Genomic DNA, 23,914 nt, shown 5'->3' on the forward strand with positions numbered 1-23,914 from the left:
AGACATCTAGTCCACCCTCTCAACGAAAAGGAAATCACACAACTAAGTAGATCACACAACTTTAGATCCACAGTAAAGACAGGTCAACTGACTTCCAATTTAATGTGTTTTTTACTAATATACTACATGATGCTATATGACATATATTTGACATGGTTGTTGAAAAAAAAAGAAAGAAGACTCCCAATGGAATCTTAAGCTACCTCAATAAACCTTTACAGCATTCTAGATGTTAAGATATTGACCAAACTGTGTACACTCTAGGCTTACTCATTTTAAGACTGACAATGAAAAATACAAGGAGTCCAGAAGAAGGTAACTGGATCAAGGAAGGCTGTCTGGAAATTAGGTCATAATATGAGCATTTAAGGAAACTGGCAATGTTTGGCCATATTCACATTTCTGAAGAATTTTTACAAGGACATTACATGCAGCTACAAAAGATGAACCACATCTACTGGGTAGATGTTAGTAGAGTAGAAAACAGAACCTTCTGTGCCTAAGAGGCACCCACAAAATGGAACAGATACATTCTGAGATAATGAGTTCCCCATCATGGCAGCATTCAAATTAAGGCTGGATAAACAGCTTGTCAGGAAAAGTATAGGAAAGATTGCTGCGTAAATTGTATTAGACCACCACTGACCACCAAAGTCCTTCCAGTGCAAAGATTCTATCACTATTTGATGTGAGATACAGGCAACTAAAAGTAAAACTTACTCCTTCCTGTTATAATGCAAACAGAAATAATTACAGATTTAGAACTAAACAATTTCCTAGAAACATTCTTTTTTTAAGAAAATTTTTTTAATGTTTATGAGAGAGAGAGAGAGAGACAGAACATGAGCGGGGAAGGGGCAGAGAGAGAGGGAGACACAGAATCCGAAGCAGGCTCCAGGTTCTGAGCTGTCAGCACAGAGCCTGACATGGGCTCGAACTCACAAACCACAAGATCCTGACCTGAGCTGAAGTCAGACACTCAACTGATTGAGCCACCCAGGTGCCCCTTCCAGGAAACATCCTGAAAGGTTTTTAAAACTGTATCTTTCAATACACCATTAAAACACCCAGATACTTTGTACATAAAATTAAATAAATAAATATGCCAGGAATTATGAAAAATGCTTTCATATTTAGTCCTTAGTCTAATGAAGTAGATATTATCATCCTTATTTTGCAAAAGAAAGACTGCATCCAACAACTGATAAGGCTAGGACTTGTTACCCTTCCTGTAAAAGATCACCAAGAACAGAATTACTTTTCATGGTCCAGTCAACTTTTGTTTTCACACTGAGATTTTCAAAGATAAAAATCAATCATACTATCTTACTATAGATCTATCAATACAAACACAGACTTAGCAAACCATTTTAATTTAAGATAAGCAAAACATTTACCTCCAGAACTAAAATCAAACCGAAGATAGAAACTGATCACCATCTTTCAACTCTGCTAAATGTCTTTAAAGTTCAAAGATGCTGAACATATAACATAAATATCTTAGTCTATTTTTACAACTTCCATATATATTAAAATGGTAGTACTAAACTGCAGAATCCCAGGTTGCCCCTTGGCCTTAAGGAATTTACACTCTCATCAGGCCAAAACAGATAAGTGTTAGTGTTAAGTACAGGGTTTTACTTGTAGAACATGCATTGTTTGTCATACAGAATTATACCATCAAATATGTGTTAATTCTTTTTGTTTAATTTAGGAAAAAAGAGGAGGAGACCCTCCTTATTTGTTTTGTAGCCCAGCACAATATCCTAGGAATTTTAAAAAATTTTAACAAAAATTAGTAAGATTCTACTACTTCACAAATATTAACTAATTTAATCCTCATAACAACCATAGAAGATAGATACAATTATCTTCATCCCCACTTCTCAGATGAGGAACCTATAGCACTAAGAGGTACAGAAATTTAATTGAGGTCACACAGTTTGGAAATGGCGGAGCCCGGATTTGGACTTGACAGTCCACTATGCTAAGCTATCTGTTGCCATGCACAGCCTCAAATTAAGAACCCTGACCTCCTATCAGGGGCTCTTAAGCTAGGTGGGATATATCATACAAGCTCACTAACTCTCTACAGATTTGATTTCCAAGTCAGTTAAAACTAGATCCTGTATAATAATAGAAGAGATGATGACTTTCTAGAATTCCAATCATTTTTTAAAATGATCAAGTGAATTTTATAAAACTATAGACCCAGAAAATTCAATATGTGAATTTATTTTTTTTTTAACGTTTATTTATTTTTGAGACAGAGAGAGACAGAGCATGAATGAGGGAGGGTCAGAGAGAGGGAGACATAGAATCTGAAACAGGCTCCAGGCTCTGAGCTGTCAGCACAGAGCCTGACGCGGGGCTCAAACTCACGGACCACGAGATCATGACCTGAGCCGAAGTCGGACGCTTAACCAACTGAGCCACCCAGGTGCCCCTCAATATGTGAATTTAAACAGCATACATATCACACAATTTCCTTACCTTCCCAGCTCTTTAGATGTAAGTGTATAAAAATTATTAAAGTTTTCCATTCTCATTGGAGTTTGAGGAGTTGTAGTTAACAACCCTGAAATACTGCGACAATCAAATCTTCTCCTCGACATGTTAGATGACTCCCAGATATGCTTCTTTAGTCACTTATTTTTACCTATTTAAAAAAGAGAATATATAGGATATAACTTAAATGCAATTAAAAAAAAGATGTTATCTCAGATAGACAGGATGTACATTATGTTTTATAGCTCTAAATACAGCTGTAAGACACAACCTTTCCCTCCCCCCAAAAAAGAAAAGAAAGATTTTTAAACAGCACATTCTACCCAGAAGGAAGAAAAACAAAAAGCACACACACAAACTGGTATCATCTCTATGGTACTTGAACTAAGTTACTGACTTTATTTCATAATAAAACTACCATAAAAATCCTCAAACCTCTCAGATTCTTAGAAAATAGTTATAATAAAATTTTAATATAAGCAACCATTCAATTTAATTTTTAAACTGTCATTCTTTGAAGTTATACCTTCACAAAACAAGATTTTAACACAGCAGGGTAATGACTACTCATTTTAAATATAACTTCTCATGGCCAAACAATTTTGGTGGTGAATTCACATTTTGTGAGTTTTGTTACTGACATCTGAATGACTACAAGAAACAGAACTTATTTCACAGACTACCTACATTTCAATATTAAATTCAAACTTTCATAGGTCTTAAGAGTTTTTTCTTTTGGTAGAACTGAGCTCTATAATTTTGTTAGATGAGTGACCGTATATAAAACCTTATTCTACAGTTCTGTATTTTGAACCCATATTTATCTTCAACTTTGTGACATTTACATATATTCAGTTTTAACAAAACTACCATTTCACATTAATTGAATTCATATAATTGTAGACTATATATTTTACAATAGTTAGGACTTCCTCCTATGTTTACCAAAAAAAGATCCAGTATTATTCTTCTAGCACCCTCTTTCAATAACACCATAGGGTTTTTGTTCTTTCTCTGCCACATTTTTCCTCTGTTTATTTCCTACTTGACATGTACTGTTGTTTATCTTCCTAAATTCAAATGCCAACTATATTCAATTTAAAAAGCAGTGTGATAAGAGTTCAGTGTTTTCAGTTTCCATATTTTCGTGGTTTTATTCTTAAGTCAGTAATTTTTTCTTTCTCTAAATGTGTTGGTCTTTGGAGAAACAAAGACCTAACTAGTTTGGGTGTACATCTCTAGTGGTCTAAGGGTAGCAGTGTAGCATTCTGAAAATAACATTTGGACTGAATCACATCTGAGTCTGAATCCAACTTAACCATCATACCACCTATGAGATATTAATTAAATTATTTAACTTCACCACTGTTATGAGCCAATTGTGTCCCTCCCCTCAAAATTAAAATGCCGAAGTCCTAGCCCCCAGCACCTCAGAAGGTGAATGTATTTGGAGTTAGGGCCTTTAAAGAGGTAATTAAGTTAAAAATGAGGTCATTAAGGGGGCCCAAATCCAACAGGATCGGTGTCCTTATAAAAAGAGATTAGGTCACAGAAACAGAGGGAAAACCATGTGAGGACACAGGGAGAAAAAGGACATCTACAAGCCACAGAGAAAGATCTAAGAAGAAGCCAATACTGTCAACACCGTGATCTCAAATTTCTACTCTCCAAAATTATGGGAGAATAAATTTATTGTTTAAGTCACCCAATCTGCAGTACTTTGTCATGGCAGTGTGGGAAACAAATATAGCTACTTATAAAATATATATATATATATGTATATATATATATATATATTTCCAAATGTATAAGAAGGGATACAAATATAACACTTTTTCAATCTTATTGCTTTGCCATATTATGTTTAAATTAAAAATAAATATAACAAATAAATATAAATATAAACTATTTATATTTTATAATAATAATATAATATAATAACATTATATAAATATAATAATATAATATTATATAAATATAAAAGATAAATATAAAAAATAAATATAATAAAAATAAATAACATCACTGACACAGTTGAAGTTGGTCCCTTCTTTACATGCCCAGTTTACATTCCCACTATCACTAGGTGGGAGACCTTATCATTTTCTTGCCAACATTTGTCCCATTCAGGCCTTTAAATTTGGCTATTGTAGTGTGATGAAAGGAAATGAAATCTTGTGATTTACTTTGCATTTCTCTGATTACCAGTGAAGAAAGCTTGAATTCTGTTTCTTCTAAAGCATGGATTATAATAGAACTCTCAGAACTCACAGAACTCTAAAGATTAAAATTAAAATATGATGAATTCATGATGAAGGATGCTGGTATAGTGCTTGTCATGAGAGTACATCATGATTGTTCAGTAAGTAAATATTGTTAATATTCTACCTAAAGATACTCTCTACACAGTCTCTGGGTACTGTTGAGTAGTTTGTACTGTTTTCATATACAAATCTCTCACCCCAAGTTTAGCTTACACTCAACTCTTAAAATTCTGTTTTATTTATTTTTTATTTTTTTTACTGTGTTTTGATAAACTATTTATGTACTTTCTTAGTTCTGATAGCACTCAGTTACATTGGCCATATATTCCTCTCAGAAAAATCAATATGGTTACCAATTTCTATGCTCAATCTATTTTTTTTTTTCAGGTCATCTTTGGCCTTTTACAATTTTTTTCTAAATCTCAAAGTCTATGAATATGCCTGCTTATGATCATATTTATACTATACATACATATACACATAAAGAAGGGATATAACTGTATCATGTATACAAACTGGGCTAAATTCCCAACAGTGTCCATCAATCCCTTGGGAAATACAGGAATAAGAACATGTCAAATTCAATCACAGAGACAGAGTACAGGCTCTTGACTCTGATGTTCACCTCAGGGAGACTGTAGAATCTAAGATGTTTATCTCATGCTATATCAGCTACAAAGTGATGTATTCATAAGAACTCTAACAGAACTAATTTTATGAGTAAGTATTTTTTGCTCTCAAGTTTCCTGAGTCAATATAGGTCTTAGATGTAGTCAAAGACTTATGCTCAATGAAATATAATTTATAATAATGAAAAAAAAAAACTTATTGAATGAATAAATTCCAAAGTCCAACAATGTTTAAATATACCTAAAAATAAGATATATATACTCAAAAACCATGCTTCCAAAGAATATTCTTAACTCATATAAGCTTAAGTGCAAAAAGGAAGACACAAAAAGCATATACATGATAATTTTGTGGCAAAAATAAAAAAGCAAAGAGAAGATTGGAAAATTAGGGCAAAATGTTAATAGTGGCTATCTTTGGGTGGTGGGATCATGACAGTATTTATACTTTCCTGCTTTTAAAGTATTTACACTAAGCAGGTACTACTTTAATAATAGGCAAAAATTAGTAAATGCCTTTGGAAATGCCTTAGAGAAAAAATATTGCTGTGACTATACATGATGAGACCCTAAATGCACCAACTTACCCACTTGCAACAGAAAAATCTATCTCTTCACACATTAAGGGTTTACTTGGTTGTAGGTTCAAGAGACATTATCGCTCAAAATTTTTAAGGCCTCAGCATTTTCTCTGCATTTAAACAGAGCAGATGGTGTTCACTATCCAAATAATATTTCAGCTTTTATGCAGAGACCATATAAGCATTCAAGGTAAGCACTAAATAAGAATTAATGCCTTGTTTAATACTGGACAGAAAAGACAATTTAACAAATTCTAAATTAATGTCATAGATACAATTCTATATAATGAATAACAATTTGTAACCTTAAAACATACACCTTAATTATGAGTATCACTTGTGAAAATCTAGACTTATCCTGGGTCCCCTGCCCAACAACTCCAAAATGTGATATCCAAATATACAGATAAATATTAAGTTTTGTTATATCTATTATTTAGTTATGTTAGAAGAGAAAAGAGATGATCTTTTTAAAAAAGGATTGATATGGGTTATAATAATATAACTAGGGCCTTATTAATTGAGCTACTTAATAATATTTCCTAATACTGGACACTGTCTTATGTTTAATTTTTTTACCCTAGCAACTTTTCCTTCCCTCACATTCATAATGCTGAATGTACCCACAGGCATTTTTATGACTATAAATGTAGCTGAAAACAGCACTGGGCAATCAGCAATTCTTTTAAATACATGTTAATACAAAAATCTTTTTTTGAATTGTGATACATTTCAGACTAGCTCTGAACACAGCTACGTCTCAGAAAAAAAAGCGAGCACATTTCTGAAGACAGAACCTGACATTTACCTACTTATTGTTAATCTACTACAGACTGCTTAAGGCATACATATAGCATCCTGCATTTTTCTTCTATTTACTGCCCTTGAACCACTTGCCACAGCCTAGATATTTTTCCATTTCTTCTCCTTTGGCCAATTTTACATATAATGGACCATGTATGTTACCCTTGTCTAAACCTCCCACAAACATCTGGTTGCCCATCATGTAAGATTTAATCCTTGGGTACATGAAGGTTATCAGTCAGCTCTGTCTCTGTGCCTTCCCACCAATTTCTCTTTAACTCCAACAACAACCCCAGACCTTTCCTTATTTTCTACCACAATTCACATAACTGATTCTACATTGCCAATATGTCCCAATCTATTTGAAATTCATTTCATAACACTATATTAGGCTATACTAATTAAAAAAATCTTAAGGGACTTAGTAGGTAACTGTGAGTGTGTATGTGTTCAGGGACACAGTCAAGCACTAGAAACAGTAAGAGGGTAATAGAGGCAAGATAAAATTAAGCTTCCAATTATACAGTACCTGAAACTTATTTTCAAATATTTTTCTTTCATTAATTCCCATCACAATAATTACAAAAAGAATTCAGATATGGATCAGTGAAGGAAGTAACAGAGGAAATGTTAGGTTTGGTCTGGGCCTTAACTTACTTGAAAGGAGAAAGCAATGTGACGTGATCAGAAGTAAAACAACCTATAAATAGCTCTATTTTTAAAAATATTCATCACAGTATTCATTTCAAAGTTATCAATAAAAATACTTTATAAGAATAGAATATTTAATATACAATAAATGAAAACATCTACAGGATTAAATCATCTGTTTTTATCCCTTCATTAGCTACCCAGTACCGATAAGCTAAAGCCCTTCCCGCACATGGCAGAGAAAAGCCTTTTGAGGCCAGGTACACACCAGTTTCATTTCCTGCCACACTTTTTTTTTTGCCTCCACATCTCTGAAACATTCTTTCTACTTCTCCTTAAAAGGCTAAGTCTTCTGACACACGCTTCATATCTCAACACAAAATGTCACCTCCCCCAGGAAGCTTTGCCTAAAACCCACAGGTTGGTCTAAATGCCTGAACTTTATACTTCAAAGAGGAGGACTAGGAGGACCCCGGACAGACCTCTTTACCTCAACAAGTAACATGTTAGGCTGCAGTTCTCTTTAGTGTCTAAAGGGCAGCAACATTTACTTGTGAGTCTAAACTCCCATCATGGTGTCTGGCACCAGATAGTAATTTTTTTAATGTTTGATGAACTGAATTATAGGAATTACGAAATACAGCAACAAGAATTTTTAGGTGCATCTCGGATCTTCAAGGGTTTAGCAGAACTTGAGATCCATCTTGAAATTAATAGTATTGGAGCTTCAAGCAGCTTAGTCTCTGCTTAATCAATACTTGGCTAAATAAAATAAGAAATATTCTAAACTGCTATTAGAGAATTTAAATTCTAAACAGCATAGCCATAAAGCTTAGAAAAATGGAGAAAATTATTTTTTCATATACTGCAATGTAATACCAACAATTTATTTTGTATTTACCTGTCTTTTCAGACTAAGTGGCCACATTTTTTTATGTGAATACCTATTTCAGCTAAGAATATCAATATTTTAAAAGCTACCTCATTCAGTAAATTCAGAAATTTGTCCTGGTAAGGACTGACCAATCTACATCATTGTGAAGAAAATTCAAAAGGCAACTGGTAACAATGCAAGGCACAAGATTACGGGGAAACAACTCCTTTCTATGTCAGCATTTAATAGCTACCAGTTTTTCCTAGGACACAGAGGAACTAGAGAGTTATTTATGTAGCGTCCATCAAAATAAAGTAAGAACTTTCTGCTAGGATGGCAGAAGACTCCATTTTTAAGCCACTGATTAGAAGTAAAGGGACAGGGATGAAGAGGATTTTTAATTTCAAGGAAGTGACTATATTCCTTTTACTAACTATATTCTAATAATAGGTTTTGTTGTTTTGTTTGTTTTTCAAGATTGAATAGGAAGTGTAAGTCAGGAATTTAATCCTTTGGAAATCACAAAAGGAAGCCAGCTAACTGACTCTAGCCCAACCAGTCTAAGCACATACTACCCAAGGGCTGAAGTTCCAGGTAACGACCCCATGCCTGACTGTGTGCCATGACAGTAAAGCCCGGGGCTGTCTCTTCTACCTTCAGAAGGAAAAATTAAACCCTATAATGTGAACAGGACAGGAAGATGCTGTAAACAGAAATACAGTGGACCAACAAACACATAGGGCTTGTCATTCATCAAATGGAAAATTAAGTTTCTATTGTAAAATAAAGTACTGTTTACACACCGTTCCACTGAAGTACCGTTTGTTCAGTAATCATTACAATACAAAATGGAATATGATCCTTTAAGGATTAAAGATGAAACTACCATCTCACTGTTAATATCAAAATTTTAAATGCTTAAAGTAGAACTATGCCCTCTTTTGGTGGAGAAATTGCAAAGGGTCAGGATGCACCAAAATACACTACAAATATTGAAAGAAATTGATTAGCTTAGATGTTTAAAGTAGCATTCAAGTTCAGGGTTAAATGTTATTGGAAAAAAGGGGGAAATAAAAGATATTTTTAAAAATTTAACAAAATATGTCTTGAAAATTACATCACAACATATTTAGACAAAAATATGTTTGTAATTTTATTTTTTTGTAACTTAATTTATAAGTACATCTGTTAATTGAAATATTCAAAGAAATATCCTTTAATATTAGTCTATCAGAGAATATAAGCTACTTAAAAATAAAATCCTTGAATTTTGTCATCACTATTACGGAAAACTATAGCAACTAAAACATTAAAGTTGTTCCAAGTGGAAAGGAAGTATATAAATGACTGTTAATGCTACTGATACAATCAATAGCCACAGAATGCAAAAGAATTCTTAAAAAACACAAGAATCAATCAAAATCTTTTAAAAGCAGTCAATCTAGCAGCACTATTCTTAGCTGCCAATTTTATATACAGGAAATATGCACTACAATATAATATGCATGCAATTTTGAGACAATTTTAGGATTTAGTGAAAGTGTCAGCAATTGATTTCCTTGATTCATGGGTTTTTAATTGGGTCTCTGGAAGACAACAGGCAATTTTTGATAAGGATATTCTCTCATAATTATCAAACAGTTTCAAAACAAAGCTTTTAAATGTTTACTTAACACAAGTAAAGCACTGCCAAATGCAAGCTTAAAAATAAAGTTGTTTGATTAGAAACATGTCATAAAATGCCTTTATCTTTTTCAGAATTGTTATTAATGTGCTGACATAGTGACTAATTAGTCAAGGCTTGACTTTCCTAAAAACTGATTCTATCTTAACCAAATTGTAATTCACTATTCAGAGTCCAAAAGCAACTACCTACAACCATTCTGTCCACACACAAAAAAGAAAGACTTTCAAATGACTACACAAGTTTTACTTTGAAAACTTAAATATATTGCCATGTAAATATATTTCACTTCAATTTTTGATTCATAATTTAGAAAATGACCTAAAATGCATGTTAAGCATCTCAAAAATAAAGCAGATACTAATTCTGCTTATTAAAATATTAGAAAAATTTTTTAAAAATGAAACATCTCACAGAAGGATAAAGAGGGAAGAAGAGAGGTCTTAAATTAGGGCACTGCTTCTATGGACAACTTTTTCAAAAATACAAAGTTCTATGGGTAAATGGCTTAATACTTATAAAACAAACACTTTAGAAGTTGTTAAAAACTTACTTCTGGACGGTTCACTATAAAACTGTAAAATAGTGTATCCATGAGAAAATTGGCTTATTGTATTTTCCTTTAATAAAGTTGTACTCGTGGGCTTATATTGCCAGGTTACATACCTAGGCCACCACTTGCCCAATCTTCCCTGCAGACCACGCTGTCTCAGCGCACACATTCCCAAAGATGAGAACTTAAAGGGGCCACGCCGCATCAAACATCTCTGCCAAGGTTCAGCATTTCACCGGTACCAGAGGTAAACATTACGTTGGCAAAACAGTGAATGTGATACACAGACCTAATAGTATTGAAATCTGATCAGTACCTGGTGGGTACTTTTAAATGTATTTTTTTAATTTTAATTTGCAAGTTTGCGTCCGAGTGTCTCTTAGTCCCATCACAGACCGAGGAAGAAAACTATCAGCTACCAGCTGCCATAAAGTCTCTTTCAACTTTGTCTCTGCTAATCCCTCCACGGGAATTCAAATGAATCGCTTTTCCCTACATAATAAAACCAAGAGCTGGATAAACTTCAATACTGTAACCATGACGTAGTTGTATAGTTTGAGGATGACTCGTCTACACTTAAGTGATTTACACGGCATCAAAATAAAATCAGATCGCTGAACATTACTGAAACAACTGCAATCCGTCTGCTCCATTCAGTGACTTTAAGACACTGTTCACAAGCAGTTACCGAAAATGCCCCACGAGATGAGCACCAAACTTTCTCGAGACCAAAGGCAGCTGTGAGCAGAACGTGTCCACCAGTCCAGAGGTGAATACGTCCTGTGCCCACAACACAGCTGTGAACTCGGGAGGGACAGGAAGGACCACATCGACGCAACGTGGAAGGGGCGCGAGTGAGCGGGTCGCGCAGGGAGCCCCCGCGGGTCGCCACCCGGGAGAGCCCAGGCGAGCCAGGCGACCGCGCGCACACGCAAGACACGCTGAGTGGGGGGGTTGGGAGGATCACCGGCCGTTCTCGCCCCGAACCCGAGGGAACTCGCGAAGCAGGACTCCGGCCGGAGAGCAGAGACGGGCCCCGGGCAGTCGGACCACCTATTGCGAGGCAGAGTCCGAATCCACCTCCACTAGGCTGACGGTCGGAGTTCTGGGGAGACCCTTAATTCGCCCACACTGCCTGTATCCCTCCTCGGGACCCCTCCCACGTTTGGGGTCTCCGTATCCAGGGTAAAAGGGGCGGGTTCACGGGTTCAGAATCGCAGCCCCGAGCCTACCCACCAGTCGCGGCAGGACCGCGGTCGCGCGAATCGGAAGACACTGACCGCTCGGGCCACAGGAGGTTCTCTCGGGGCTGCCCCCCTCCAAGGGGGCTCCCGTCCCGCCACACGCCGGTGGCCACCACAGGACTTGTTCTCCAGCTCTAGCCCAGTGAGGCGCCAGGTAGCTCCGAGCGTGGCAGGACCCACTTTTACTCTTCTGGACAACGGCCAACAGCAGTGACCTGTTTCCCAGTGAGGTGGCTCCCGGCGACGGCAGCAGACACGGTGACCGGAGATTACAGTTGAGGTTTGAAAACTGCAGCCGCGTTGCGGGGCAGGGCTGTATGCTAGAACCCACCCCCTCGGCCGGGAGAGCCAATCCGAGAGCGCACGGAGGGCGGGGCTGTCACGTGACGGGTGGGGCGGGGCGCCGGCCGGTGGCGCGTGCTGCGGGGCTGGAGGGGCCCCTGAGCGGTGAGAGGGTGTGGCCCGCGCGGGGCGGGCCAGAGGGTGGGCGGAGCTGCGGAGCAGGTGGGGACGCCGGGCTAATTGCGGCCAGGGAGGGGTGAGACGGGCGCTGCCAGGGCCGAGCGCAGGGCTGTAACTCTAACTGGGTGCACCATTACCTGCCTTCAGAGTGGTCAGCCCACGAGGCGTGAATATCTGCAGACCGGGAAGAGGAAGAAGTAAAGTTACTCCCAGCTGCTCAGTCATTCCCAAACTTCTGTGTCTACCAAAGACATGTTTTCTAACTCTTCCCAGTCATGTTTTCTATGGCTTGAACCCATTCCGCAAGTGGACACCCAGGTTGCTACAACTTGGCAGGCATCAGCATCTCTTGGGATTTTATGGAGCCTGAGCGCCACCACAAAAGTTCGCTTGAGGAAATGGAGTCCTGAGGCATAGCTGAGAGCAGTGTAAAGGAGAGTCCCCCTAGGATGAGTTGCCGATTTTGCATATAGGATGCTAAGGGAAAAGATGAAAGCGCACAGCACCTACTCAGGATCTGTTATCCCCTGAAGAGAATGAAAAGGTTGAACGTTCTCTGCAAGACACCATTGAATGTTTAAAAATATATATAATGTAGGATTGGTTGCCGAGGACATTTACAGTGATTGTCGAAGATTACTGGGAAAATATATTGGGAGGGGAATAGTTCTGTTTTGAAATGCTGTAACATTTAGTCAACATTTAAAAAAAAATTTTTTTTAACGTTATTTATTTTTGAGACACAGAGAAGAAGTGGGAGAGGGGCAGAGAAAGAAGGAGACACAGAATCCGAAGCAGGTTCCAGGCTCTGAGCTTTCAGCACAGAGCCTGAGGCAGGGCTTGAACCCACAAACCATGAGATCATGACCTGAGCCGAAGTCAGAAGTTTAACTGACTGAGCCACCCAGGCGCCCTGAGTCAACACTTAAAGAGGAGGTTTTCTTCTATTCCAGTAGGCCAAGCAAATTCTGATCAAGCCATTTCTTTGTTCTTCATGCTGTATTTTTCTTAAGATAAATGCATAAAATGCCTCATAATCATTTAATGAAGTTTGTTGTTACTTAACTGACTCATCACAGTTTAATGTGCTTATTCTCTAAGCCTCTCGCTTGGAGAATACTTCCATCTAGTTTCTTGTTAACAACTGAACTGACTAAAGAAGTCTACAGTTATGATGGAAACAAGCAAACTAACTGAAAGCTGCATGGTGAAATGCACTTTTTAGCTATCATCATCTAAGAGTCCACAAACCGGTAAGACTGTTCCTATCTTTTCTTTTATGAGCACTGGGGCAGTACCCCACAGGTCTGAGTACCAGCACTGGAACCAGTAATCTCTGGGAATCACGGGACTACATCATTGTGGTGATTTTTGGTGTGTGTGCAACGCTAGACCTCCTCAAGTCTAACATTTGATCATTCGCCAGCTCTTATTCTCCTCACACTCAATCTGCCTTCTCCTCTTGTCAGTAAAGCCAGTCCCACATCACCTCACACCTAGAGGCAGACCTTTCTCCCTCCATCACTGCTTTAAATCAACCCGGGGCGCCTGGGTGGCGCAGTCGGTTAAGCGTCCGACTTCAGCCAGGTCACGATCTCGCGTCCGTGAGTTCGAGCCCCGCGTCAGGCTCTGGGCTGATGGCTCAGAGCCTGGAGCCTGTTTCCGATTCTGTGTCTCCCTCTCTCTCTGCCCCTTCCCCGTTCATGCTCTGTCTCTCTCTGTCCCCAAAATAAATAAACGTTGAAAAAAAAATTAAAAAAAAAATAAATCAACCCTCCTTGCATTCACAAGCCCTAGGTTCCAACCAATCAACTTCTAGAGGATCTTTGCGTACCTTGCATTTCCAGCCTCTGCCGTAGCTCTAGACTTTCACCATCGTCCTCATCAGCACCTGTTCATCAGTTTCCAGCTTTGAGAAGGTTATCCTCTCCAGAAATCGGAAATCTTTACTGATTTCTCCTTTCCACTCCCTGCTTGATCACCTCTTTGCCTTATGTTGCTCACATTATACTCGTCCCATGTGTTTCTCTTATGCCCCTAAACAGATTGTTAACCCTTGTGCCTGATGTCAGATTTGCCGGCCAGGATTTAGCACATTATGCCAAGGATGTTCTACCCGAGTTGCTTGGCCTCAGGAACTATGGTTCAGGAAACAAGGAATTGCTGGTGCAGAGGAGCAGACTATACCATCCGTGCCTTGCAATAAAATTCAGGAGTCAATATGTCCCTCCATTCAACCTAATTTACCTAAAGTCATTCACAACCTTGTCAAAGGTGTACATCTTGCTCTCATTCCTTTGAGTAGGAAATCCTCTTGTAACCTAATGGTCATTTTGTGGTCATTGCCTCTGACCACAGAGTTCATTAAGTTGATCCTTGAATGCCACATACTGACCAAAGATAATAGTTACTATATGGGCTGACTGTGTACCTGCCAAATTTGTATGTTGAAGTCCTAACCCCCAGTACCTCAGAATGTGACTATATTTGGAGATAAGGCCTTTAAGGAGATAATTAAAGCAAAATGAGATTATATAGGTAAACGTTACCTAAGATGAAGAGATTATACCATCAACAAAATGAAAAGGCAGGCTACTGAAATGGGAGAATATTTACAAATCATTATCTGGCAAGGTGCTAACATTCAAAATATATAAAGAGCTCATACAACTTCATAGCAAAAAAACAAACAATCTGATTTTAAAATGGGAAGTAGAACTGAATAGACATTTCCCAAAGGAGTCATACAGGTGGCCAACAGGTACATGAAAGGATGCTCAGCATCATTCATCATCAGGGAGGTATAAATCAAAACCACGATAAGATGTCACCTCATACCTGTCAGAATGGTGATTATCAAAAAGACAAAAAAAAATTAATAATAACAAGCGTTGGTGAGGATGTGGAACAAAGGGTACCCGTGCACTGGAAGTAAGAATGTAAATTGGTGCAGCCACTAGGGAAGCGTATGGCGGTTCATCAAAAAAATTAAAATATAACTAGTATATATCCAGAAATTCCACGTCTGCATATTTGCCCAAAGAAAACGAAGACATCAACTCTAAAAGATATATGCATTCCCGTGTCCGTTGCAGCATTATTTACAGTAGCCAAGATATGGAAACACCTAAATGTTCATCAATGGATTCATGGATAAAGAAATTGTGGTATGTATACAAGGTAATATTATTGAGCCATTAAAGGAAATGAAACCTTGCCATTTGCAACAACGTAGATAGGCCTCAAGGTGAAATAAATGCTAAATGAAATAAGTCAGGCAGAGAAAGATGAATACCATACGACCTCACTTATATGGAATTAAAAGCAAAACAAAAGAAAAAAAAATCAAGCTCGTAGATAAAGAACAGATTGGCGGTTGCCAGAGATGAGGGGTGAGAGATGGGAGAAATGGGTGAAGGGGTCAAAGGGTACAGACTTCCTGTTATAAAATAAGTCATGGGGATATAATATACAGCATGGGAACTACAGTTAATAATACTGTACTGCATATTTGAATGCTGCTAAGAAAATAGATCGGAAAGTTCTCATCACTAGGAAAAAATGTATTTTTAACGATGGATTAACTAGATTTATTGTGATTATTTTGCAATGTATAAAATAGTAAATCATTATGTTGTATATCCATAACTAATATAATATTATGTCTGTAAATTATGTCTTGATTTAAAAAATAATTTTAAAAAGAGATTATAACACAGCCTAAGGGCTGACCATGTGAGGACACAATGAGAAGACAGTCATATGCGAGCCAAGGGGAGAGACCTCAGAAGAAACTAAACCTGCTGACACCTTGATGTTGGACTTCTCACCTGCAGAACTGTGAGAAAATAAATTTCTGTTGTTTAAGCCATGTCTTCTGAGGTATTTGTTATGGCAGCTCCAGCAGACTAACACAGTGGTCCTTTCCAGTCACTGCAAATGAGTCACTGTATGTGACCAGAGGTGGTGGTCCTTTCTAGTCATGCCACAATGTTCACCATATTGTGCCCAGGGAAAGTAACCCTCCCCAGTCACACCACATCTGTCACCACATGCTGAACATATACTGACTGGGGATATCTGGACACATCCTCTCTGATAGTGCATTTATTCTCTACAGATGCAGAGGAGGGTTGAATTTAACACAGCCAGGAAGGCCCAAATTCAAAACTCCTGCCATTGACATATGCTCCTTCTGAAGAAAGCCTTACCGGTTATTTTTGTGTCAAGATCTTATAGTTTAATCCATGTGGAAGGAACAAAACAGACACTGCTACCTGTCTTCAACTGAATAAACTAGAAAATTGCGGCCAGGCTAAAGGCAGCCAGACACAGGGGCAGGGGCAGGAAGCAATGGCCTCTGAAGGAGGTTGGCTCAAACCTCCACCCAACAGGGGTATTCGGGCTGAATGGACACAGACTAGTCCAGGTAGAGGGAGGAGTACTGGGTATACTTAGATGGATAGTCACAGTGCTTTATCCATGGTGCCTATAGGTCATCCCAATTTTGGAAGCACTGGGGACCCCAGAGTCCCCACATCCCCTGGCTCTCTTAAAACAAACCCAGTTAGCAAAGGTAATTGGGGCAAGTCTTTCCTGATGAGAGTAATGAGTCAGAACGGGACAGATGCCTTCCTCAAAGGGTTATACTATTCTTTTCTCCAAAGCACCTGTCACTGACTAGGATCTAGGTTGCCAATCAAACCACCCCCACACCACAGTTTATAGAGTATGAACTTCCAAAACCATCCAAAAGAAATATCATGCAAGCCACCTATGTCATTTCAAACGTTCTAGTAGTCACATTAAAAAAATTAGAATCACAGGTGAAATAAATTTTAATAATATACTTCACTTAAGCCAGTATATCCAAAATATTGTCATTTCAACATATAATCGATACAAAATTATTAGATATTTTACATCCTTTTTTCATATTGTCTTAAATCTGGTCTATTTTACATTTACCACACATTCCAATTCAGATGCTAAATTTCCATTGGAAATACTTATTTAGACTGCACAAAATTTACTGTTGAGAAAGAAAAATCACATCCCTATATTGTTTCCAACGTAAAAGTTTTCAGTAACTAAATGCAGTATCCACTTCTTAATTTCAATTTAATCAAAATGAAATAAAATTGTGATTTAGTCACACCAGCCATATTTCAAGTGCTCCATAGCCACTTGTGGTTGGTGGCTACTGTATTGGACAGCACAGGTCCACAGGGCTAGAAATGTGGCTTCTAATTGCTTCTAAACCTCAAAATGTTTAATGTAGCCCTAGCACAATGGAGGTGCTCAGTAATCATAGCAGTACAGCAGTTTGATATTTCAAAAATCGGTAAGGCTCAGTAGCCCAATTCCCTTGTTTTAGAAAGGAGTCAACCCAGAATGACAGAAACTAAGGCACTACCAAAATATCACACAACTGAACTAGTTGGTGCATATCTGGATAAGAATTTAGGTCTCCCGATTCTTAGTCCTGAGGTCTATGTCATTACATCAGACTTACGGGAAAAACAACAACAACTCAACAGATATTTCTTTTCTCAACAGATTTTTAAATGTATTTGAATAATCACTTGAATGACATGGACAAAGAAAAACGTACTTATAACCTAGTTGTACGTGCTAACCTGATAAAGGCAGTGTATTCCAGAATATGCAAGGTCTCCTTGCACTTGGTCTGGGGTCTAGGTGATTGAATCTGCAGTCTCTCTTACCTTGGCCTGTCACCACTCGGAGCTGCCTCACTGCACATCCATCTTGCCCTCCCCCAGAGCATCCGGCCACATTTTTCTGTCTGCAGCTGTCCTCTCCCAGCTGTCTACCACAATTTGTTTGAGGTTGTGCTTCAGCGACTCCTTTATATTTGCAAATCAAAGTATTCAGTAGAAACTGCAGCAGAGTTGTAGAAAAGCTGCTACCCGCTACCTGTGAATCAAACCCCGAGGTCCTGCCTCATGATAGCTATGAGAGAGAGAGGATGTATGTGTGGCTAAATGTGTGGCATCAGACAGCCCTACATTCGTGTCTCAGTTCTGCCCAATTCCAGTTGTGTGACTTTGGGCAACCCTCAGTTTCCTCATCTGTAAAGTGAAGATAATAATAATAGCTACTTCTATGAGATTTAAATATGGTAGCGTACCCAGCACATTTCCCGACAAGGGTAAGTCATGCAAGCAATTGTTATTTTCCAGTGGTCTGCAGGCTCTCTGAGGAGGAGCGCAGATATCTGGCTTACTACTGCACCTTGTGACTAGCTAAATGCTTGAGACATAGTGGGTCCTAAATGAATATTTGTCTAATGAGTTCATAAGATGCTTATGATTTCCCTCAACTCTTATGATTGATGCTAAGAGAGATGATTGGGGAAGAATTATGGTAAAGTCACTGATAAGGAAAAGGGAGGGGGAGGGGACTGCTTCCGCCTTCAGATTCCACCTGGTAGAGGCACCCAGGTTCAAAATGAAGCTGTAAGGTCAACAACTGTTGACGTCCAGGGCTGTGTGCAATAAGGAGATTAGAGTCACTAGTATTTATAAGAAAGTAGATACTGAGTAGAACAAAGAAATAGTAAAATAAGAAACAGCAAAGCTACACTAGGGCAGCCTTCTTAAAACAGGTAGTAACAGGTATAGATTAGGCAGAGCCAACTTTTAACCTCCACCAACTCCCTCCTTGGGAAGGAACCTTGCCTCAACCGGCTTAAGGTGACAGCATGAGCATTGAGAGGCCAATCTACTCCACTAGCTGAGTGCTTTCATTGCACAAAAGTGTTGGTAATTTGGGAAATGGTGATATTAATGATTATTACAACACCCCTAACCCGGAGAATATTCAAAGCATCCTTGAGTTTTTTCTATAGGTAGCCTTACCTTTAGATATATAGAATAGCGTTACATAGCTTCATTTTTACAAAAAGAGATGTTAAGTATAGAGTTGTTTAGAAACCCTGTAAAGGGCCCATATTATGAGAAAGGGGGGTCTGTAATTTACTAGCTGTGAGAGCTTGAGAAGGTTAAAATATCTCCATGCCTCTTTTGTTTTTTCATCTGTAAAATGGAAATGATAATATATTTACCCCATAGAGTAAGAATAGCAGTAGCTCATAAATGCTGAGCCAGGCATTGTTCTAAATGTGTTGTTTGTGTTAACTCATTTAATCCTCACAGTCCCATGAGTAAAGTGCTATATTTTCCCCCTTTAAAGAAGAAGGGAAAAAAAAAAAAAAAAAACCTAAGGGACAGAGAAGTTATATACTGCCCCACAATAATCTGATTTACTCGTGGAGTAGTAACTAGTGGAACCAGGATTCAAGCTCATCCTCTACCATATGGATATATACTACTGTGGATATTTAATAACTATAGCTATCAACAACAGAGTATAGGTTCTTGGGTGTTTAATTCACCCTAGCTCCTGGAGTCCCTGATCTTTTCATCTTTATGTTTCCTCTCACAACTACCATTCCAAAATTTCTCCATTTAAAAAGTAACTTTACAAATATATAACGAATGCAAGAGGAAGGGGTTAGAATGCTCCATGTGCCAGTGGATTCAGGTTACAGACATTGGTATGAACAAATGTTTAACTTAATATACATGCAAATGTTTACATATAGAAATATTTATGGATATGTATAGACATGTGTCAGAGCATATAAAAGCGATGACAATAGCAATCAGCACACCTACCACTCAGGCCTTGGTTTCTAATTCCATTCTCCAATAAAAGGAACCAAAGCTCCTTGGAGAAGTTGATGCTTCTAGGACTGGAGAAGGAAACATATAAATGGGCCTGGAACATTGTGTAGTGCCATGAAGAAGGAAATTCCAACAAACAAATAAAACCACCATACAGTGATGGGGACCCAGGAGCCAACTGGAAGAGCTCCCAATGGCCAAAGCTGGGACAATTTGGGCCATGTTAAATAAATAAAGTAATATTGGATTATAACCCAAAGTACAACATAGATGTGCATGAGTACATAATAATATAAAGAAATTGAATAAATAAATAAGAAAAACAAATCCTTCCTGCAGAAGAATTATGAATAATTTATATAGCTACTCTTCAAAGCTGGTAGACTGTAACTCCCTTCCCCTTAAATGTGGGCTATACATACTGATTTTCTTCCAAAAAGTACAGTGTGGAAAGCGGGGGCAGGGGGAGAGGGGAGTAACTTTACAGTGAAAAACTTCTGACAGCCAGGTGACATTCACCTACCTCAAGCCAGGTGATCAAGGTTAACAAATAATCACAAGTCATATTGATAACACCTACCCTTATTATGACACTTTGCCTCTGTGGTCTTTCTCCTTAAAACCCAAAACCCTAGTTCACCCATGAACATCAGACAAATTCCAGTTGAGGGACATCCTACAAAATACCTGACCTGTACGCCTCAGAACTGTCAAGGTCACCAAAAACAAGGGAAGTCTGAGAAATAGTCACAATCAAGTGGAGCCTAAGGCATTGTGATGAACATTGTGGTATCCTGGATGGGAGCCTGGAACAGAAAAATGACATTGAACAACAACTAAGGAAATCTGACTAAAGCATGAACTGTAGTTAACAATATGAATTAGTATCAGTTCATTAATTATAACAAATATACCCTACTAATAATTAAGATACTATAGGGGAAACTGGTTGTGGGGTCTTTGCAATAATTCTGTACAAAGACAATTGTATTGTCTTTGCAATAATTCTGTAAATCTAAACTGTTCTAAAATAAAAAGGTTTAGAAGAATAAATGACTCTGCCATTGCTTAAAATATCTATATTTAGGGTTATAGAATAAGAAAATAAAGCTGGAAATAATCTTTGAGATCAAAGGAGAGGATAAACTCCATAAAATAACTAAAATACAGTCCAGCCATTATTTTTGCAGTGTATTCAGAGTATTATTATATTAGTAATTTGATGCAGGCCCAATCCTGTCAACCTCTGAGCAAAATTTCCAAGTCTTGGATAAAAATATATGTGACAGGAATGCAGAAAGGGATCCAAAGAATTGTGTGTCAATATAGTATATACCATCTAATTTCAATCACAAATTGAATCTTTCATCTAACAAGTCTCAAACTGTGGTAGGGAGTTTTTATAAGTCAAAATTATTTTTATAACAATACTAAGATATTTACCCTTTTCACTCTTATTCTCTCACAAACGTATGATTCAGTTTTCCTGAGACTATAGAGTGTGTGATATAACAACAGGTTAATGTAGAAGCAGATATGTTCTCATATTTGCCCATATCCAACTGTTTTCCAGAAATTAGATTGCAACAATATAGAATCACCCTGTGTCATTTTCTTTTCTTTGTTTAATACAGCCATTTTTCATCAAACATGTTATTTATGTTAACATGTAATTGTTGTTATTTTAAATGAATCAATAAGTATTTTTTCAATTTCTCTTTTAATTTCTGACATGATAGATATCAGATATATAGATATAACCTACATAAATAAAAATTCCCTAAGGTACTTAGTAATTTCTAAGTATAGAACGTTTGAGAACCAGAAAGATTGAGAATTACTGGTCTAATCATAGGGACTAGTTTACTCTTTTGGCTTTGGGACATTTGTCATTCCATGGACAAACGGTATCTTAACCCCTCCAGTGTTATGAGAATTCCTCACGTCTTGAGTCTTTGGAAGTAAAAGCTCCAAGTAGTCACGTTCCCAGCCCTCGCTTGCAGCTGGGGCAGGAGCAGTGACCCTAGGTTCCATCAGCCGCCTGTATACACTTGAGCCTCAATCTGGAGCAAGGGAGGCTGGGCCCAGGAACAACTCTGTCGCAGAGCAGAAGTGGCAGGTACATCAGGTCCTGGAAGTGGTAGTTCTTGTGGCCTCTCCTTTAGCCACTGTTAGTGGTGCCAGCAGCACAAATTGCCACCTAGAATCCCATCTGGTGGCAGAAATGGTGTCTTCACCTGGAAAATCTGTGGATCACCTGAGAGATCCATGGACATGATCTTGGATATTGTTCTGGTTATCTTGTCCTGACTCTGGTTCTCCAGCCCAGATCTCTCTTCTATGAGCCACACAATGTCCTTTAAGTATGTTCCTTTGCAGCTTCAACCATCCAGAGTGGCCTAATTGCTTGCAGTTAATAACTCTGACATAACATACCAAAAATTGGTTTCTCTTAAACAGATTTTTTTTAAGGTTTATTCATTTATTTTGAGAGAGAGAGTGAGCGAGCGCACACACAAGTGGGGGAGGGCAGGGAGAGGGGGAGAGAGAGTAATCCTAAGCAGGCTCTGCGTTGTCAGTGCGAGCCTGAAACGGGACTTGAACCCATGAACCGTGAGACCATGATCTGCGCTGAAATCAAGAGTCGGACATTTAACCTCCTGAGCCACGCAGGCATCCTCCAAAAATTGGTTTCTGAGTTCTATAGTTATATATCTTGACTTATTTTAGTATCAGCCTTTCAGATTCCACAAATAAACCATGGCTAATTAAAGAAAAAGTGAAACTTGCCTATGCTTTATCTGCTATAGAAAATAAGTAACTACATATATAAATTGAAATGCTTAGCATTTGGAAAGATGAGAAAAAAATTTTGGCCTTCTACTCTAGCTATAAACTTTTACCTGGATTTTAGAATTGTGATCCAACTTCTAACCAGCAGAGTGTAGGATTTTCATTGTGTTACTTCCCAGGTTATGCAATTTCTATAAAATGGGTAAGAGGCTCTGAAGAGACTGACTGATGACGCCATGCCATGTGCTTAGTTCATTATAAATCATTTCAAGTACCGCCAGCCATTCTGAGCCAATCAAAACAGAAATGTTCTAACACATTTGAGAGTATCTTGTTTTACAGAGTGCTTTAAAAAGACATGAACAACACACAAGATTTCAAGTGTACCAAATTATCCAGAAAGGATTTGGGAACTGATTCCTATGAGGTTACTTTTCATTATTATTTAATGTGATATATAAAATATAATGCTTTTCTATTTGAGTTCCTAGGGCCTGGAATGGCTCTGCCTTCTACAGTTTTGCAAGCAATTTTTAAAATCTTTTATTCCGGTCATTTTTTTTCCTAGCCTTTAAAGGTGAAAAGCATGTGGGCCAGATAGGCCCTTTAGATCTTCCCACTTCATGATAACTCAGGTTATTAGGGACCTCAATTAACTTTGACTAGAAAAAGTATCTTCTTCTACAGCTGAAATGCTACCTCAGATTAGGATCCTTTGAAATCCAGGAAAAACATACAAGGAAGGCATCCTATCCTTTTTCCCTCTCAGGCTCCTTGATTGTCCGGGTTTAAGTTTAGGGGTTCTCGGATCTGGATTCTGATATCTCCACAGTTCACTTCTCTGAGAAAAGTTTTGTTGATAGGAGAAGTCAACAGAAAAGCATATATCAGCACACTCTACCTTGGAAACAGGTTGAGAAATAAGAAAGCAGGCACATGTAATAACCAATGAAAACCTACTTTTTTGCAAGCCTAAAATGGGGGCACATCTTTTGAAATATGAGAGGTTGGTTGTTTTTTTCACACTTTGCAGATGATTATCTTGGTGTACTTGAGAGAAGCTGCACAGGCATAAAATCATTTGTCTTTGTGTCTTCCTGTCTCGCACCCAGCGTATTTGTCTTTTTTTCTACTTGCTAAGAACAGGAAATTGCAGAA

At 38.0% G+C, this 23,914-nt stretch overlaps 1 protein-coding gene across 3 annotated transcripts in view; it reads right to left on the reverse strand.

The window, feature by feature from the left end:
• Positions 1–17,996, reverse strand: part of STK17B (serine/threonine kinase 17b) — a 37,855-nt gene extending 19,859 nt beyond the window's left edge. Inside the window, exons 1-2 of one of the 3 annotated variants that reach the window (XM_040475720.1) lie at positions 17,981–17,996; positions 2,494–2,659 (exon numbers count right to left, since the gene is read on the reverse strand). In XM_040475720.1, the coding sequence (XP_040331654.1) occupies positions 2,494–2,615 (122 nt within the window). In that variant the 5' untranslated portion in view covers positions 2,616–2,659; positions 17,981–17,996. Of the gene's footprint in view, positions 1–2,493; positions 2,660–11,784; positions 12,083–17,980 lie in introns of those variants that run through there. The other 2 variants (XM_040475719.1, XM_040475718.1) reach the window with 2 other exon arrangements.
• Between the last annotated feature and the right edge of the window lie 5,918 nt (positions 17,997–23,914).

This window comes from Herpailurus yagouaroundi, unplaced genomic scaffold (genome assembly GCF_014898765.1).
Source record: "Herpailurus yagouaroundi ecotype Mexico unplaced genomic scaffold, PumYag 140, whole genome shotgun sequence".
Lineage (NCBI taxonomy): Eukaryota > Metazoa > Chordata > Mammalia > Carnivora > Felidae > Herpailurus > Herpailurus yagouaroundi.